The 21,311-nt window shown below is 36.8% G+C and overlaps 1 protein-coding gene across 1 annotated transcript in view; it reads left to right on the top strand.

The window, feature by feature from the left end:
- AOPEP (aminopeptidase O (putative)) overlaps window positions 1-21,311 on the top strand; it is a 1,396,509-nt gene that overhangs the window by 120,562 nt on the left and 1,254,636 nt on the right. Inside the window, exon 2 of the mRNA XM_053702422.1 lies at window positions 3,230-4,094. Coding sequence (XP_053558397.1) covers window positions 3,304-4,094 — 791 coding nt within the window. The 5' untranslated portion in view covers window positions 3,230-3,303. The remainder of the gene's footprint in view (window positions 1-3,229; window positions 4,095-21,311) is intronic.

Below are 21,311 nucleotides of genomic sequence, written 5' to 3'. Positions count from 1 at the left end.
TGATAAATTAATTTCTTTTATATTGGCAAGAGTCCATGAGACCCACCCTTTTTATGGTGTTTTTTTTTTTTTTTTTTTAAATAAAGCACAATTATATTTCCTGTTCCTTTTGTTGATGCTTTTTACTCCTTTTTCTATCACCCCACTAGTTGACTATTCATTAAACTGAATTGTGGGTGTGGTGAGGGGTGTATTTATAGGCATTTTGAGGTTTGGGAAACTTTGCCCCTCCTGGTAGGATTGTATATCCCATACGTCACTAGCTCATGGACTCTTGCCGATAGGAAAGAAATGAATTTATCAGGTAATTTCTTACATAAATTATGTTTTTTATTTTGGGGGGGTTGGTTGGGTGGTGGGTTTTTCTGTTTTACTGTGGGGGGGGGGTTGTATTTTTTACAGGTAAAAGAGCAATGCCCTACAAAAGGCCCCTTTAAGGGCTATTGGTAGTTTATTGTAGGCTAGGTTTTTTTTTTATTTTGATAGGGCTATTAGATGTATTTCTTTTTTATTTTTGATAATTTCGTTTGTTATTTTTCGTAATTTAGTGTTTATTTTTTGTAATTTAGTATTTTTTATTTTTGTAATTAGATAGTTTGTAATTTTTATAGTAGTGTTAGTATTTTAGTTTAAATTAATTGGTAGTTAGTTTAGTATTAGTTAAATAGTTATATTAGTTTAATTGTTAGTTTAAACTTAGTTTTTTTAATTTGACAGGTAAGTTTTAATTTAATTTGAGATAGGGAAATTGTAATTTTAATATAAAGTTAGGGGGGAGTTAGGTTTAGGGGTTACTAGTTTAAATTAGTTTATTGCGATTTAGGGGTTATTAGGTTTATTATAATGGCGGCGGTGTAGGGCTTAATAACTTTAGTATAGTGGGGGCGATGTGGGCGGATGGCAGATTAGGGGTTAATAATATTTAAATAGTGTTTGCGATGCAGGAGTGCGGCGGTTTAGGGGTTAATACGTTTATTATAGTGGTGACGATGTTGAGGAGCGGCTGAATAGGGGTTAATACATTTTATTAGTGGTGGCTATGTTGCAAGCGGCAGATTAGGGTTAATAAATTTAATATAGTATTTGCGATGCGAGAGGGCCTCGGTTTATGGGTTAATAGGTAGTTTATGGGTATTAATGTACTTTGTAACACTTTAGTTATGAGTTTTATGTTACAGTTTTGTAGCGTAAAACTCATAACTACTGCTTTTAGATTGCGAAACAGATCTTGTCGGTATAGGCTGGAACGCAATTTTTACGAGTGCGGGACTGATGTTGCGTTACAGGCTGCAAGGCTTGTGGTACAGCTATACCGACAAGACTTGTAATGGCTGCGGTCCGGTTTTAACGCTGAAATGGCCATTTTTTCAGCGTTAAAACATGAACGTACATCTCGCAATCTAGCTGTCAGTGAATAGAATGCTGTATTTAAAATGCTAGTAATATCCCTCGATAATGGAAATGTGGGAAAAAGTGGCCAGGGAAAACTCAGAAATGGTTGAATTCACGATTCCACCAGACCCCTGCATATGGTTATTTCATATTATTCCCAAAAAAATAAAAACACACATGAAAAAAATTTATATTTATTGCAAGTAATAGCATGAAGTCACTTATAGTTCGGAACTGGAAACAAAAAGACATACCCACCATGGCCAAATGGCTTCATACTTTTCAACACATCCTACAATTGGAGGAATATGCCTACATTAAGTGAAGGACCAAAGAATCATATAGTTTAATGAAAATCATTTGGGACAAATATGTAGCAAACAAATTTCCCACGTAGCAACCACAATTGGATATTTGACTATGTTTAATCTTGAGCTTAACTTTTGATTCTAGATATCTGACAACTGTAGCAACAGAATGTTTTAGTTATTCAGTGTTAGACGCATCACAATGTACAACTGTAAAATTTAATGAGAAAAGAAAAACTGTTTATTGTAATTTGATGACGATGGTGACAGAAACTTGTACATATAGAACGTTATTTGAATACTTTTACAATTCATTTTATTGTACGAAACTTTTATGACAATAAAGTTTTTATTTAAAAAAAAGAGCTAGTAATACATTTATAAATAGCCATTGAAAGTGATGCAATTGTGTAATGAGTGTATCTATATCTCCACTGACATTTCTCAATTACTTTTTTTATTTAACAACAGGTTTTTTTAAATTCAATACTTGGGTGATACAGGAAATAAATTAATCCAAAACTGAACAAATATGATCATACCTAATTACAATAATTGTTCTTCTGATATATTTATTTATAAAATGTATTTGTTTATAAAATATTTTACCAGGAAGGATACATTGAAATTTCTTTCGTTTTCAAGTATGTCCTAAAGAATTATTTATAAGGACAGTAAAGTCGAAATTAAAAATTCATGATTCAGATAAAGCATTTCATTTTAAACAACTTTTTAATTTACTTTTATTATCAATTTTGCTTTGTTCTCTTGGAATCCTTTGATGAAGAGTAGACCTAGGTAAGCTTGTGTATTTAGTAGTCTATGGCAGCAGTATTTGCAGCACTGCACTAAACAATGTTGCAAACACTGCTGCCAGATGGCTAAAGACACATGCAGTCTTCTGAGCTCACCTAGGATAATTCTTTAACAAAGGATACCATGAGAACTAAGCAAAATTGATAATAGAAGTAAATGTGAAAGTTGTTCAACATTTCATGCTTTATCGAATCCATTTACGTTTAAATTTTGACTTTACTGTCCCTTTAAATGATATATTGCTAACTTTATGGGACACTGCAGTTAAAAATGTTTGTTCAATGACATGGAAGAGAGATATTTAAACAAGGGCATTAGCAGGAAATTCTTTTCAGCGCTAATCAACATTTGTAGGAAGTATCTATCAGCCAATAAGCATTGGTAGATACACAAATGATAAGCTGCATTAGTTTGTTTAACATTTTTAAATACTGCTCTTTCATATGAATAACATAAAAATATTGAGTACAATGTCTCTAAGTCTCTAGTTTAGTAGTAATGGCCTTGGACATAATCTTATTTGTATTATAAACATTTAATCAATTTTAATCAAGATTTCAGCATAAATTGTAATTGATTTGTTATAATGAATGGCTAGTTAGGCATTATTAATAGTATGACATCCATCATGACTACATGTATTGATGACTGTATTCTGTACATGCACAATATTTAATACTCTTTTTGTTTTCATTTTGTGCTTTTCTTTTCAGAAATAGAGGTGTAATCATTTCTACCCTGAAATTAGTAACACTTGGAGTTGTGGAACAATTTTATCTCTGCAAAGATGGCAGAATTGAGTGCAGATGACTTACCTTTAATGGCCAATACAAGCCACATTTTAGTAAAACATTATGCAGTGGATTTAGATGTTTGTTTTGATAGTCAAATAATCACAGGGAACATTGTTCTTTTTCTTGAACCAAAACGTTTAGAGAAAGAAAGTTTTGTTACTAAAGAATTTAGCCCATCACAGTCCTCTGAAACCTGCCAATCTGGCAAGAATGAAATTAACCAATCTGATGTCCCACCTCCCAGAACTTACTCATCAGATTCTAGGAACAAAGACCCTGCTGTCTGCATTAGTGGTGAAAGAGATACTTCTGCAATGTATGATCACCATGGCAACCGGAAGCAGGCATCTGGGATTACTAGTTCAGAGAACTCCTGTGACAGAAGGAATCATGGAAATGAGGATTTTGTTCTAGTATTGGACTGTTGTGATTTATCTGTGTTAAAGGTCGAAGAGGTAGATGTTGCTGCTGTGTCAGGTGTTGAAAAACATTTGTGTTCTGCTCGGCCAAGTCATGGGTCAAAGGAACAGATAAACTCCGGCAATCAAATGTCTGAAATTCTGGCTTTACCTGCTAGCCAGTGGAAGGAGCAGCTGTCCTATTACACTCAGCTTAGCCAAGCACCTAGATATGGGGATCTTGTATTTTCCACTGACACATGGAGCTTGCAGATTAGTAAAACAGGAATAAAGGTGCCCGCCAACTTCCCTTCTGCTGTACGGATATGGTATAGAACAACTGCAGATGGGAGGTCAGTGAAGTGGACCACAGACCAAAGTGGAAGGTTAGTGTCTTAAAAAAGAACCGGTCAGCTACTGTCAGGTTATACAGATACCAGTATGAGAAATGCAGTATGAGAGGGGTCAGTTTCTATTAAGATGTCATAAATATGCCAAGCATCCCTTTTATGCTGTACTTAAAATCTAGATCACAGTAAAGAAGGTCAGATTTATAGCACATTTAGCTCTAACAGGATTATGTCTCTTAAGCCTGGATCAAAGGCACTCATTTGCCAAGCCTTTTTTTTCAAAAGTAGCAATTTAATAGACAAGTTACAAAAAGTAAAAGTTCTAACACAGCTGTCTCTTGGCAGAGTGACATTTTGTGAGTTGTTTTAAAAAAAAATAAAAAAAAATACTATCAATAAAATAATAAAGTAATGGTTACAGTGATTGGATTTAAAAAACTGAGCCAGGTTACAAGTGGTGTACTGTTTAAAGCTTTCGCTTGTATGCAAACACCATTGCAAGTTGAAAGTAAATTGTTTGCGTGCAAGTGAAACCTGACACTCACTAATTTCAGGACTTCCGATATTGCAACCCTGATAACTCCTACTTTAATGGAGCGCGCTTTAAAAAAAAACAAAAAACCCTAACACTTTTTGCTCATGTGATAACCCGACACCTACTCCTTCCTAAACCCAAAAGTACATAAATTCCAATGTTCTGCATGTACAGTAAATAAATACACCGTAAAACACATTGTATAATATTTAATTTTATAAAAATAATTTCTCATGTTTTAAGGTGTTTGCGTGGAAAGGACTCCAAATAGTGTGTATGTGTATATAAATAAATAAAATAACGAGTATTGCATTAAGCAATGATACTTTTTTATTGGACTAACTATACATTTATAAGTTGACAAGTTTTTGGAAGTGTTCCTTCCTTTTTCAAGTCTGAAGCAATGCAGATCAATTCAGACTTGAAAAAGGAAGGAACACTTCCGAAAGCTTGTGAACTTATAAATGTATAGTTAGTCCAATAAAAAAGTATAATTTCTTAATGCAATACTCTTATTTCTTTCCCAAGATATGGTGAGTCCACATCTTGAGTAATTATTGTTGAGACTATCACTCCTGGCCAGCAAGAGGAGTCAAAAAGCCTCACAGTTAAGCAGCTAAGTATCAATCCCTTACCCACAACCCCCAGTCATTCTCTTTGCCTTCGGTGCATGGAGGAGGTGAAGTTTAGGTGTCTGAAGAAAAATTTTGATTTCATCTACAAGCAAGTTTTGGAGTATAGCCATATTCCACGTCATTCCTTGCAGTCTGGTAGTGCGGGTGGCTTTAAAGCAGTTAGGAACTTGTAAAGAGGTACTTACTGCGTTTTCCTAACAATTGCTGCCCTATATTAGAAAGCCAGAGTTGGCTACTCTGTTCTTTCTTTTTCAAAAGTCTCTGTGAGGAACTGTGTCCTCTCATACCTTGTAACTGTCTACATGCCGGACAGTGGAGCAGGTAAGTGCTTTTTCTTCCATTTGGGGAGACCATGCACTTAAAGGGATAGGAAAGTAAAAATTAAACTTGCATGATTCAGATAGAGCATGTCATTTTTAAGACGCTTTTAAATTCACTTCTATTTTCAAATGTGCTTCGTTCTCTTAGTATCCCCTGTTAAAAAAGGAATATGCACATATCATACACTAGTGGGAGCTGCTGCTAATTGGTGCCTGCACACTTTTGTCTCTTGTGATTGGCTAAATAGATATTTTCAACTTCCTGTCAGTAGTGCAATGCTGTCCCTTCAGCAATGGATAACAAGAGAATGAAGAAAATTTGATAATAGAATTAAATTGGAAAGTTGTTTAAAATTGTATGTTCTATCTGAATCCCCTTTGCTTTAAAATAAAATGATGCAAAATTTTAAACGGTCAGGTTTGAAAAAACGGTTATTTCTGATACTCAGTGTACCAGGAAGTAGTGCCTCTCTGTATCGCAGCAGTAATTTGAGCTCGGCAGTTGCGGTCACATGATGGCTTTACTCTATAACGTTTCTGAGGAAAAAGTTGTTTTTCTCCATTTCTGGGTGATCCGATCTTAATTGGTAGCGGTAAGGCACCTCGGTAATTGAGGTGTGGGGTTGCCTGAGGGGTATTTTAGAAGTTTATTTGATGTTTATTAAATGTTTTTTCGTAACTTTTCTGACATAATTTTCGCTGGGGATCAATCCTAATTTGGCATAAAATTTAAAGTGTATTTTTTCCTTGGCTTATTTTAATTGAATATTAAAATCTTTGAAACTTATCTGTACAAGTTGATTTACTGTTTCACAACATGTCTGATATGGAGCAAGAGCCTGCTCTCATGAATTAATGCTTATGTTTAGATGCACAAATTGCAGCTCCTATGCAATTTTGTTCTTCATGTGTTAAGAAAACCTTGCAAAATAAAGGTAACATTTTTGAGCCTAATGTCTCTCAGGATGATGCTGTTAAAATAAAATAATACCTCAGCTTTCTCCTGCTACGTCCCAAGCCTTAATGGTGTCACATGCAGTGCCCTGCAGTTCCTCTATAACTCCTGGTGGAGTTTAATTAAAAGTAGAAATTGCTGCCCAGGTATCTTCAGTGGTATGTTTGGCATTAGCTGTCATTCCCAGATTACAGGGAAATTGCAAGAGGAAATCTAGAAATTCAGAAAGTAAGGTGCCTGTCCTCAGTTCCTCTTCCCAAATTGCCCTTTCTCATAAGTCTGATGAGGAAGATACGTCGGGACTTTTTGAGGGTGAAATCTCAGATTTGGACAGTATAATTCCTTCTTCTAAAACTGAGGTGGTATTCTTCAGATTTAAGCTTGAACACCTTTATGTATTGTTAAAGGAGGTTTTAGCTTCTTTAGATGGCTTCAATACCCCTGTGGTTGTCACACCTAAGAAATCTAGTAAACTTAATAGTTTCTTTGATGAACCTTCCACTTCGGAGGTTTTTCCTGTGCCGGACCATGCTAGGGAGATTATCTCACAGGAATGGGAGAAACCAGCGATGTCTTTTTCCCCGTCTCCCATTTTTAAGAAAATGTTTCCTGTCGAGGACTCCATTAAAGACCCTTGGTTTACTGTACCCAAAGTTGAAGTGGCCATATCCACTCTGGCTAAGAGAACCACTATTTCTATTGAGGATAGCTGCTCTTTTAAGGATCCGATGGACAAGAAGCTGGTGGCTTATTTTAAAAGATTTATGTTCATCAAGGTCTTCAATGGCAACCTGCGGTGTGTATTGCCACGGTGACTAGTGCAGCATCTTATTGGTTCGACGCCTTGTCTGATTCTCTTCAAGTAGAGCCTTCCTTGGATAAAATTAAAGATAGGATTAAAGGGACACTGAACCCAATTTTTTTCTTTCGTGATTCAGATAGAGCATGAAATTTTAAGCAACTTTCTAGTTTACTCCTGTTATCAAATTTTCTTTATTCTCTTGGTATCTTTATTTGAAATGCAAGAATGTAAGTTTAGATGCCGGCCCATTTTTGGTGAACAACCTGGGTTGTTCTTGCTGATTGGTGGATAAATTCATCCACCAATAAAAAAGTGCTGTCCAGAGTACTAAGCAAAAAAAAAAAGCTTAGATGTCTTCTTTTTTTTTTTAAAGATAGCAAGAGAATGAAGAAAAATTGATAATAGGAGTAAATTAGAAAGTTGCTACAAATTGCATGCTCTATCTGAATCCTGAAAGAAAAAAATTGGGTTCAGTGTCCCTTTAAAGCTCTTAAGTTGGACAATTCCTTTATTGCAGATGCCATTTTACAGGTTGTTAGACTAGGATCTAAAACTTCTAGTTTCGCTGTCCTATCCCACAGGGCGTTATGGTCTGTGGCGATTCCTTACAAGGGGAAAACCTTGTTTGTACCCGGTTTGGCAGAAATGATCTCTTATATTACGGATGGAAAAGGGTCTTTTCTACCTCAAGATAAGAAGAATAGGCCTAAAGGACGTCAGAGTCATTTGCGTTCCTTTCGCAACATCAGGGGAAAGCCTTCCCCTTCTTCTTCCAAACAGGAACAATCCAAGTCTTCTTGGAAACCCAATCAGTCTTGGAACAAGGGGAAACAATCAAAGAAACCCGCAGCTGATTCAAAATCAGCATGAAGGGTTTGCCCCCGATCCGGGATTGGATCAGGTGGGGGCAGACTTTCTCAGTTCTCTCAAGCCTGGATACGAGATGTCCCAGATCCCTGGACTGTGGACATGGTATGCCAGGGTTAAAAATTAGAATTCAAGACTTTTTCTCCCAGAGGCCGATTCCATCTCTCAAGATTATCTGCAGACCAGATAAAGAGAGAGGCGTTCTTGAAATGTATACAACAGCTTTCCTCCCTGGGAGTGATAGTTCCAGTTTCAGTGCAGGACCAGGGTCTCGGGTTCTACTCCAACCTATTTGTGGTTCCCAAAAAAGAGGGAACTTTCCGTCCCATTCTAGACTTGAAGTGTCTAAACAAGTTTCTCAAAGTTCCATCCTCCATGATGGAGACTATACGCTCCATTCTTCCTTTAGTACAAGGGGGTCAGTTCATGACAACCATAGACCTAAAGGATGCGTATCTTCATATTCCTATTCACAGGGACCATCACAGATTCCTGAGATTTGTCTTTCTGGACAAACATTTCCAGTTTGTGGCCCTTCCATTTGGTCTAGCCACGGCTCCCAGAATTTTTTCAAAGGTTCTGGAGGTTCTCTTGGCAGTGATCCGTTCTCGTGGAATTGCTGTGGCACCTTACCTGGGCTACATATTGGTTCAGGTGCCATCTTTTCAACAAGCAAAATCTCATGCAGAGATATTGCTGTCTTTTCTTCGTTCCCACGGATAGAATATGAATCTGGAAAAAAGCTCCCTTTCCCCTGCTACAAGAGTAATGTCCTTAGGGACCATAATATAGATTCTCTATTGATGAAGATTTTTCTGACAGAGGTCAAGAAAAACAAAATCATTTCCTCTTGCCTCTCTTCAGGCTACTGCTTATCCTTCAGTGGCTCAATGTATGGAGGTAATCGGTCTGATGGTGGCTTCCATGGACATCATTCCTTTTGCTCGATTCCATTTGAAAACTCTCCAGTTGTGCATGCTCACACAATGGAATGGCGACCATGCGGATATATCTCAGAGAATAGTTAGATCAGTCGTCAAGGGACTCTCTCCCCTGGTGGAATTCTTAGGAACATCTGTCTCAGGGCACATGCTTTCGGAGACCTTCCTGGTTGATCGTGACCACGCTCGCCAGCCTGGTGGGCTGGGGAGCAGTCTGGAACTCGTTAAAAGCTCAGGGCCTTTGGATTCGGGAGGAGTCTGCTCTTCCCATCAACATCTTGGAGTTGAGTGCGATTTACAATGCTTAATTGGTGTGGCCTCAGTTGACCTCAGCCCAGTTTATCAGGTTCCAGTCAGACAACATAACCTCTGTGGCTTACATCAATCATCAGGAAGGAACTCAGAGTTCCTTAGCCATGAAGGAGGTTACTCGAATTCTTCAGTGCGCAGAGACCCACAATTGCTGTCTATCTGCCATCCACATTCCAGGAGTAGACAACTGGGAAGCAGATTTTCTGAGCAGACAGACGCCAAGCTTCCAAGGTAGGGTTCAAGGTCAAGAGATCCGCAGGCCATTCTGATAGATGCTCTGGCGGTTCCTTGGGTTTTCAGGTTGGCATACCTGTTTCCTCCATTTGCTCTCCTTCCACGACTCATTGCTCGTATCAAACAGGAGAAGGCGTCAATGATTCTAATAGCACCTGCGTGGCCTTGCAGGATCTGGTTTGCAGACCTAGTGGAGATGTCATCTCTCCCACCTTGGAGACTACCTCTGAGGAAGGATCTCCTGATTCAGGGTCCCTTCCTTCATCCAAATCTCGTTACTCTGAAGCTGACTGCTTGGAGATTGAACGCTTAATTCTGTCTAAGCGTGATTTTTCTGAGTCGGTCATTGAGACCATGATTCAGACTCGCAAGCATGTTACTAGAAAGATTTACCATAAGAGATGGCGTAAATATCTTTATTGGTGTGAATCCAAGGGCTACTCTTGGAGTAGAATTAGAATTCCTAGAATTTTATCTTTTCTTCAGGAAGGCCTGGAAACGGGAATGTCAGTTAGTACCCTGAAGGGTCAGATTTCTGCTTTATCAGTTTTACTACATAAACGTTTGGCGGATGTACCAGATGTACAATCTTTTTGTCAGGCCTTGTTCAAAATCAGGCCTGTCTTTAAGTCTGTTGTTCCTCCTTGGAGCCTTAAACTTGTTCTAAAAGTTTTACAGCTGGCTCCGTTTGAGCCGTTGCATTCCATAGACATTTAGTTGTTATCTTGGAGGGTTTTGTTTCTTGTTGCTATCTCTTCTGCTCGAAGAGTCTCGGAACTCTCAGCTCTGCAGTGTGATTCCCCTTATCTTATTTTTCATGCCATTAAGGCAGTTCTTCATACTAAGTTAGGTTTCCTTCCTAAGGTTGTTTCTAATAGAAATATCAATCAGGAAATTGTTGTTCCCTCTCTGTGTCCTAATCCTTTTTCTTCCAAAGAACGTTTGTTACACAATTTGGATGTTCTACGTGCTCTTAAATTCTACTTACAGGCGACTAAGGATTTTCGCCAGTCTTTTGCCCTCTTTGTCTGTTTCTCTGGGAAACGTAAAGGTCAGAAAGCTACTGCTACTACTCTTTCTTTTTGGTTACAAAGTATAATTCGTTTGGCTTATGAGACTGCTGGACAGCAGCCTCCTGAGAGAATTACGGCTCATTCCACAAGAGCTGTTTCCTCTTCTTGGGCTTTCAAAAATGAAGCTTCTGTGGATCAAATTTGCAAGGCTGCAACTTGGTCTTCTCTACATACTTTTTCCAAATTTGATATTTTTGCCTCGGCTGAGGCTTCTTTTGGAAGAAAGGTTTTTCAAGCGATGGTGCCTTCTGTTTAGGACTACCTGTCTTGTCCCTCCCTATTTATCCGTGTCCTCTAGCTTGTGTATTGGTTCCCAACAGTAATTACTCAAGCCGTGGACTCCCCATATCTTAGGAAAGATAATCAAAATGTATGCTTGCCTGATAAATTTATTTATTTCCAGATATGGTGAGTCCACGGCCCCACCCTTTATTTTAAGACAGTTGTTCTTTTGATTATAACCTCAGGTACCTCTACACCTTGTGTTACTACTTTTTCTTCATTTCCCTTTGGTCGAATGACTGGGGGTTGTGGGTAAGGGAGTGATACTTAGCAGTTTAACTGTGGTGCTCTTAGCCTCCTCCTGCTGGCCAGGAGTAATATTCCCATCAGTAATTACTCAAGCCGTGGACTCACCGTATCTGGAAATAAATTTATCAGGTAAGCATAATTTTTGTTGTTGTTATCTAAATCACTGGACTAACACGGCCACTCCAATGTGTGTGTGTGTTTCTATGTATATACATGTGTATATACTGTATGTGTTTATATGTAAAAAAAAAAAAATTATGTATATAAATACACATGTATTTAAACAGTATTCTCCACAGAAAATGTTGCCAGCCGGGTGGCATTATAAAGAAGCCGAGTGGGGGCAATCTAATGCTTTCTAATATTCTAACATTTCCTGCTATACAAAGCACAAAATATTTAGCATAATTTAACATAACTATATTTAATGATAATTTGTACAATAAACTTTGGATTTTTTATTTTTTTTTAGCTAACTTTAGCTTGAATATTGGTTAAAATTTTAGCCAGGTGGTCAGTAAAATCAGCTGGGTGATGCACCCATTAAAAAGGTCCTGGGGAGAGCAGTGATGCATATATATGCACATATATACATATTTAGACACAGGCACACACATATACTGTATATATATATATATATATATATATATATATATCCATTATAGCCCTTTCCGTTCAAAAACCTTGTCTTATGCCATACGTATACCCTTATATTATTTTTTTTTTTAATATTTTAACTTGCATCGGGTTAGTGCGGCTTCAGAGCTCTGGTTAACTGTTATGCTCAAATAAAAAATTGCACAAAACACATTAAATTTACATAAAAAAGTATAGTTGCACCCGTAATAACACCATATAATAAAAAAATATTTTAGTGCAATAAAGAGTTATAAGGGCTGAAAGACACGAAGTCTCAGGTATAACATAGTAAATGGGATATCAGGAAAAAACTGGATAATGTTAAGGTAACTAAAACTCCAGGCCCAAAGGTTTTATGGGAATTTAGCATTGCTACAGACAAGCCTCTACTTTTAATTTTTCAAGACTCATTATCCTCAAGCATAGTACCACTGGACTGGCATAAAGCAGATGTGGTGCCACTCTTTAAAAAGGGAAGCAGGGCTGATCCAGGAAGCTATAAACCTGTTAGTCTGACATCAATAGTGGGGAGGATACATGAAGGGATTATAAGGGATTATATTGATGGGTATATTTGTGTAAACATGATAATGAGTTCAAATCAGCATGGGTTTATGAGAAATAGATCATGTCAAACTAATAAAATTAGATTATACGAGGAAGTAAAAAATATAGATAAAGGGGAATCAGGTGATGTGATATACTTGGATTTTGCAATGGCGTTTGATACAGTGCCACATGAGAGATTAATGTACAAAATTAATGGACTGGGAATACCTGAAAATGTTAGCTCATGGATAAATAACTGGTTAAAGACAGGGAGCAACGAGTAGTATTAAACGGATCATACTCAGATTGGACAAAGGTAATCAGTGGAGTCCTCCAGGGATCAGTACTAGGCCCAGTTTTTTTTAATATTTTTATTAATGACTTGGAGCAAGGATTAAATAGCAACATCTCTATTTTGCAGGTGATACAAAGTTGTGTAAGGTCATTAGGTCAAAGCAGGACGACCTTGCTTTACAAGGGGATCTGCAAAAATTTAAAGAATGGGCAGGTTAAATATGAGATTTAATACGGGAAAATGCAAGGTTATACATTTTGGAAGTAAAAATAAGCAGGAAATTATTATTTAAATGGGACTAGACTTAGCCAAACAGAGGAGAGTAGTAATATATAACAAGCTAAAGATGGGTGCACAATGCAGGGCAGCGGCTTCTAAGGCTAATAAGATAGTAGCATGTATTAAAAAAGACATTGATGCAAGGGAAGAACACATAATTCTGTCCTATATAAATCCCTGCTAAGACCTCACCTTGAGTATGAAGTGCAGTTCTGGGGACCGATCTAAAAAAGAAAGACATTGCAGACTTAGAAAATGTTCAGAGAAGGGCCACAAAGCTTATAAGGGGAATGGAGAATTTAAGCTATGAGAAGAGGCTAGTCAAACTTGGCCTGTTTTCTCTACAAAAAAGGCGTTTGAGAGGTGACATGATTACTTTATGTAAATATATTCAAGGCAAATATACAAAGATGGCAGAAGCTCTGTTTATTCCAAGAAAATTGTTTGTGACTAGAGGACACAATTTAAGGCTGGAGGAAAGGAGATTTAATCTCCTGCAACGAAAATGTTTTTTCACTGTAAGAGCGAACTCACTACCAAAGGAGGTAGTAAATGCCAGTACCTTAGATATATTTAAAAATGGTTTGGATACATTTCTGACTAGAAACAGAATTCAGGTATATGATTGCTTGTGTTAAATGGCTCACCTTTTTAGTGGGATTAATTTAAACTCAACTCAATCTTTTTTGTAAGTATATTAGATTTGTATCGGTTGAACTCGATGGACTTAAGTCTTTTTTTCAACCTCATTTACTATGTTATTATTTTAATGCAAGAAAAAGTTATAAGGGGTCAAAGATAGAAAGGTCTCGGGTATAAGAAAAAAAAAAAAAGACATGCAAAGGGCTTTAACATAGAGATACATACATATACATGTCTAAATATGTATGTGTGTGTGTGTGTGTGTATGTGTATATATATATATATATATATATATAAATAAAATTATAACAATTCAATGAATGGAGAGCTCTGATGGCTCTAAAATGCACCTACAAAGAAATGTAGTTATTTATATATATATATATTATATTTATATATATATATATAAATACTGTGTGTGTATATGTGTATATATATATATATATATATATATATATATATATACACACATGAACAGGTAAAATGACACAACATATAAGGCAGTCTATAGTCAAAATATGTTGTATAGAATATGCGTGTGTATTCTCTTTCTTAAAGTTCCCCCTTATAGATGTCCACTTACTATATTCTACCTCAATTGATATGAGATAAGGTTAGCATATTATGTAATCCTCCTCGCTTAAACTAGTGTCAGAACTTTGTTTGTTGCTAGTCCTTCCTGTTTCTCTGAGTCACCACTGTAGAACCTTTCTGTCCCAACACGGATCTCTGATTTTTGGTTGGCGGATCCCTCCCTAGGACAGAAAACACAGCTGATAGTGTAATACCGTTTAATAAAACAAGTGCCCAATAAAATCCCCCACTATCACACTCACATTTAAAACCCTCACAATCATGAGGTATATGCAACATATAAAAAACACTTTGAACCTCGCAATTTTTCTTAGAGTAACTTTGTATGATACATATCCTATGTCAATTTAATATTCATTTTTCGTATGACAAATGTTACATACAATTGGATACATTTAGCTATTTTCTTTTCTATTTTAGATGTAATACCAAAACATTCAGTTCATCCATGCAATATGTGTTAAAACAACTCAGCTGTTATGTATAAGTTGTGATCAACAAGTACCCAATAGAATGCCAGTTTTGGTTTTAAATATGGCGGTATTTCTATCAAGCCTATGTCTATGAGTAAGGCCCCTGGCCCAAACATGTCAGACGCTTGCTACTGATGTTTGTTGTACTTTTAAATTGACCATTAAAGTTGGACTTTTTAACCTAGCAGAACCGGATGTTTTTTCCTTATTCAATTTGCATCAATTTTCCCCTTTCAAGCCGAGTTGCTGCTTTTGTTTAGAATATTACATAATTTCTTTTGAGCCTGATTCAGCCTTTGATCAGCTGGATCCTCAATACTACCTCGGGTTTGGCTGAGCGGTATCGACCACGTCTTAGACGTGCTGGGCTTGTTGCTACACTGCATCATCTACACAGACGGAGTCGAAGTGAGGCGGATCCATTCCCCTATCTTCCTTGAGCGCGGCAATGACGGTGCTGTATAGGAAAAGTTTGCGGTGAGACAAAATCCCATACCTTTCTCCAGTGTTTTCTGTGAGTGTCTTCATATATTATCTCCCTCTTGGAGCTTAAGTGCTTGCCCCACTATTAAGACTTAAAACGTCTACCGAGCTACCGCATCCAGAGTGTTTATATGGAACTTTTCCTGACTGCTCCTATTTAGAGCCCTTACAGTCTGTGACTTTCTTATCTTTAGAGCGTTTATATATATATATATATATATATATATATATATATATAAAATACAAAAAGAAACTAGCGCTATACAAAAGATACTATACATACATAATAAATAAACACATATGACAAAATATAATGCAATACAAAACAATATGTCATGTGTAGAGTCCAAGATAGGGGTAAACAATGAATAGCTTGAGAAAAAAATGGTGATGATCACTAGTAAATGTCTCTTCAAATACAGCCCCCACTCAGTTGTAAACTTACTTTAAAGGTCCTCAATCATATGAGGTAAGGATAATTCGTATCGCTAAAGCACTTGGCACCTCTCAGAGTATGGAAGAGGACAGCCAGATTCAAAAAACTCCTTTGTGGTGGTCCAAAAGAAACGAATTTCAACAGTCTGTTATGCCTCAGTCACTTGGATCCGTAGTCTGATGAATCTCTCAACACAGAAATAAGGGAGAGAAAACCAAAAAAAGGCTGATAGTGTAACACTGTTTAATGTGAATATGTATATAATAAACACATGTGGTAGTCCCACTCACATTTAAAACCCTCAATACATGAGGTATACAAACAGCACATAATCAAGGTAAAGCATATCAACACAGGGCAACAGTTAAAAAAGTCAGTGTAGCTAAACCCAAGATACAAGAAATACTCTCTTTTAAAAAGAGGTGTACAGCCTCTATAACCTAAACCTTACGCGTTTCAAAGGGTAATAATGAATAAAATCCCTTCTTCCTCAGAGGTATGTGTGCAGCTGTAGCCGTTCGCTTTTAAATACTGTTAAAGGCACCAATACTGTTCATCCAGTGGGCGTGTATTCCAAAAGTTCTGGAAGTACGACACGGATGAGGTCACCAACGTAGACCTAAAGCATGTGACATGGATGTCTAGACCGAACTGAGCAACCTGTTGCTATGGATGTTATTAAGCTGTCCGTGAGGAGGTTTACTCCTCATATATTCCGTGTAGCACTAAGGGAACTTGGAACACAAATCCATCAGATAGAAAATTAAAAATAGCAATGATTATTGATAAAAACAAAGGGCTATTTTACATGTATATTCTAAAAACATATAACTAGATGAATAATTAATTCATACATAGAAATATATATATGTACAAGTATAAGTACAAATAACTTAAATACATAATAAATATATATATATATATATATATATACATAAAAATAAAAAAATGCATCAAAAATGTATTAAAATACTACTATAACCTTTCAATTTATATAAAAACCAAGAAGTGATATATTTTAACAATGGAAAAGAACACATAAAAGCATAAATTTCAATAAGATCCTATAAAAATGCTGCAATGTCAATATCCTTATTTAGACCTGACGGTATTCTAGTCTTGAAAGCATGTATCCAATATGTTTCTCTCTGTCTTAAGGGGATCTCTCTATTTCCCCCTCTTTTGCCCAAATGGACATGTTCTAAAATTGTGCCCTACAGACAACTTGGATTTTGGTAAAGAATCAGTTTAAAATGATCAGACAAATTGTGAGATTTCAGGCCTGCATTGATGTTTGTTATATGTTCGTGAAGCCGTTTCTTGTATGGCTTGGTGGTTCTTCCAATGTACTCTAAGTTACAGCTACATTGTAGGAGATATACCACAAAAGTGGTTTTACAATTTACAAGGCTATTGACCTCACATTTTCTATAATTGGAAGTGGAGCAGACTGATATAGTTGGTTTATTCCCATTATACATATGTTCACAAGATATACAATTCTATCTATTACATTTATAGAAACCTGTAGTGCCCTTTGTCAACCATGTTTTATTTACATTTGGTTCTTTTAATTGGCTCAGTGCTGTTATGGTTTTTAAGTTTCTATTTTTCTTAAAGATGCAATTTGGTTTTGTTCCAATCTTTTCTCGTAAAAGATCATCCTTTTTCAAAATATACCAATGTTTTGAAAGAATTTGTTTAAAACCCTCAGAGCCCTCACTGTAAGTGGAAATAAAACTAGTATTGGTCTAACTTAGTGTTTTCCCCAACTCATTTGTAGTTACATTTCCAGTTTTTAATTTCTCCATACTTATGTCTTTATTTCTAATTTTCTCATATGCCGATTCTACCCACTTCTTTTTATATCCTTTCTCTAAAAATTTCCGTTTCAATTTATTGGATTCTTTCTCAAAGTCCTTATGGCATGTACAGTTCTTTTTTATTCTCTCAAATTGTCCTGAAGGTATATTTTTGATCCAGGTGGGGTGATGACCACTAGAAGCATAGATATACCCATTGCTATCTGTCTCTTTTGTAAATAATCTGGTCTTAATATCCCCCTTTTCCTGGAACAGAACCAGATCCAAAAACTCTTTCCACTTTACTGTATTTTTCAGTAAATTTCAGATTCATGTCGTTATTGTTTATGTACAAAATAAACTCCTTTAATTTTTCTTCCTCCCCTTTCCAAATAAGAATAATATCATCTATGTACCTGGCCCAGGTTATGATATTCTCTGTATATGGATTGTTTAGCCAAATATTTCTTTCCTACCAATATCCCATGTACAGATTGGCGTAGCTGGGGGCAAATTTAGTGCCCATAGCCGTACTGCCAACCTGCAAATAGAATTCGTTCTCAAAAAGAAAAAGTTTTTTTCCAAAAACTAAAATTAATGGCCTTTTAAAAGGAATTGTTTCATATAAGTGAGATTAGTCACTGATTTCAGCCAAAAACTTACCGCTTCTACTCCTCGAGCATGTGGGATGTTAGTATATAGTGCCGTAACATCCACCACGGCCTAAATAAAGCTATCATCCCATTTAAGGTTTGTCATTTTTGCTATAGTATCTGGAGTATCTTTAAGATAGGATTTCATCTTTGGTACAATAGGTTGCAAAAAATAATCAACATATTCTGAAAGAAGAGAGGTTAAGGAATCAATCCCAGAAATTATAGGTCTACCTGGGGGGTTGGAGGTATCTTTATGTACCTTTGGCAGGTGATAAAAGACTGCTGTCTTTGGATCTTTTCTGTTCAGGAATAAACATTCGTTGTCATTAATAATACCTTCGTGTTTCACTGTATCCAACATATCAATATACTGTGGTTGGAATATATTAATAGTGTTTTTGGATAATTTCCTATAAGTGGTACTATCATCTAGAAGTCTTTTTGCTTCTTTAATGTAATCACTTCTATTTATATACACATATAAACACATAGATAAATATGTACACACATATAGGCATATATATAAGTGCATTAGAACCCAGACAAGTAGATGAAAACATGTAAAATCATGTTTTGGGCTGTGTGTGATTTATATGCACTATCCTGTATAGACTCATATATATTAAAGCCCCAAGTATATCTTTAACAAGGTTCTTGGTATTTCACCCACTTCGGAAGTAATTTCCAAAAATCCTTCTTTAGTGGGTGCCAACGTCATAAAAGCAATGTAACTTCCAAATTTCCTGTTCCTAAGTTAAACGGTTTGAGCTGGGCGTTGATGAGTCAGTCAGTCAGAACTCAGTCTTGGGTTTTTAATATATATATGAGGCAAGTTTTCACTTTCCTCAAAGCTTGCTCTAGATGAGGACGGTTACATTGGTCTTTTCTCTTGTAAGGTGTATCCAGTCCACAGGTTCATCCATTACTTGTGGGATATTCTCCTTCCCAACAGGAAGTTGCAAGAGGACACCCACAGCAGAGCTGTCTATATAGCTCTTCCCTTAACCCCCACCTCCAGTCATTCTCTTGCAACTCTCGACAAGATAGGAAGTATCAAGAGATATGTGGTGACTTAGTTTAGTGTTACCTTCAATCAAGAGTTTGTTATTTTTAAACGGTACCGGCGTTGTACTGTTTTACTCTCGGGCAGAAATTAGAAGAAGAATTCTGCCTGGAGGTTGATGATCTTAGCGGTTTGTAACTAAGGTCCATTGCTGTTCTCACACATAACTGAAGAGTATGGGAAAACTTCAGTTGGGGGAACGGTCTGCAGATTACCTGCTTTGAGGTATGTTCAGTATTTTTATTTCTAGAGAGATGAATAAGTTCTAGAAAATGCTGACAGAGCCTTGTGTATTTGAGGTAAGCTTGATGCAGTGATTTAACAACGACTGGGATCATGCTTGCAAAACAGGGTAATACTCATGTTAATATTACTTAGTGACAAAACGTTTGCATGTTTTTTGTAAATAGGACGTTTTTTCTCTGAGGGAGATACGTCTTTATTTGGGGCCTAGTTTTCCACATGGCTAGTCAGATACTCCTAGGAGTATTTTCTTAAGGCCCCTCTGACATCCAGTACATGGTGGGAGGGGCCTATTTTCGCGCTCTAGATGCGCAGTTTCCTTAAGACTGAGACATCCAGCTTCCCTAGAGGAGTCCTTTTGCATCTGAGGACCATTATAAAAGGTTTATTTCTTCCCTAAATCATATTTGAGGGCAGGTAGGAGCCTCAGCAGAGCTGTGGCAAGGTGCTCAACGGTCTTTTACCGGTGGTTAACGTTTTTTAAATCCGGTTTGGGGGCTAAGGGGTTAACCATCCTTTTGCAAGTGGGTGCAATGTTGCTTTAGTCCCTTACACACACTGTAAAAATTTCGAAGACTTTACTATATTTTTTCACTGTTTTGCAGTTTAAAGTGAATGTAAATTTTTTATGTTATGAAACTATAATTATATAGGTAATCATTATATTAAACAAACCGCCACTTTCATTTTATCATAAAATGTGTAATAAATGTTTTATATACATTTCTAAATATCGGTAGTTGTATATACCTGCTCCTCCCCTTCTCAACTTCCTTATTCTTTTCAATATTACGTATACAGCGGTCCCACCCGCTGTTTACGTAGTGGCAGTGTGCGCTCCTGTCTCTCCTAAACACTGCGCATGCGTCAAACCCCCGATTCCTGTCAATCAACATAGTATTCAGTGAATCAATACATTCACTGAATACTATCGTTGGGTATAGGATCAAAGCATCTCATCCTCATTGCCGTAATTATACTTACATAGCGCTGTAATATTTCAAGAATGAATGTAGTTTGCAATTGCGCATGCGCGAAATGTGAACGAGCTTCACATAACAACGGAGGAAGAGCTGTCTAACGCAAGCGCAATACGGACGCGTGACGACAGAGAAAGGAGTTTGGTCCCCCTGTGGTTAATCCAGTTATTGGTTGTACGGATCGTGCATACAATCACACTGAGTTATCGAAAATGCCAGGCGGAGGATTAGAATGACGGGTGCAAGACTAAAAACAATTAAAATCACGGTAATTACAATCTTTATAAAAATTTCATGAATTAAACTCATGTTATTTCAACGTCACTGTTACGCCGAACTTTAGAGAGCAAGCTGAGTTTACATTCACTTTAAGTGCTAGTTTTTTTCTCTTAAAGGCACAGTAAAGTTTTTGTTTAATTGCTGTTTCACCTTTATTAAAGTGTTTTCCAAGCTTGCTTGTCTCATTACTAGTCTGTTAAACATGTCTGACATAGAGGAAACTCCTTGTTCAATATGTTTGGAAACCATTGTGGAACCCCCTCTTAGAATGTGTACCAAATGTACTGAAATTTCTATAAACTATAAAGACCATATTATGGCGCTTAAAGATTTATCTCCAGAGGATTCTCTGACTGAAAAAAAGGGAGATTATGCCATCTAGCTCTCCCCATGTGTCAGAACCAATAACTCCCGCTCAAGTGATACCAAGTACATCTAGCGCGTCTAATTCTTTTACCTTACAGGAAATGGCGGCAGTTATGAATGCTACCCTCTCAGATTTATTGTCCAAACGGCCAGGTTTACAGGGAAAGCGAGACAGCTCTGGGGCTAGAACTAATACAGAGCTTTCTGACGCTTTAATACCTGTGTCCGATATACCCTCACGATACTCAGAAGCTGAGGCAGGAGAGCTT

Source organism: Bombina bombina, chromosome 2 (genome assembly GCF_027579735.1).
Source record: "Bombina bombina isolate aBomBom1 chromosome 2, aBomBom1.pri, whole genome shotgun sequence".
NCBI lineage: Eukaryota > Metazoa > Chordata > Amphibia > Anura > Bombinatoridae > Bombina > Bombina bombina.
This window is presented reverse-complemented; position numbering and strand designations above follow the sequence as displayed.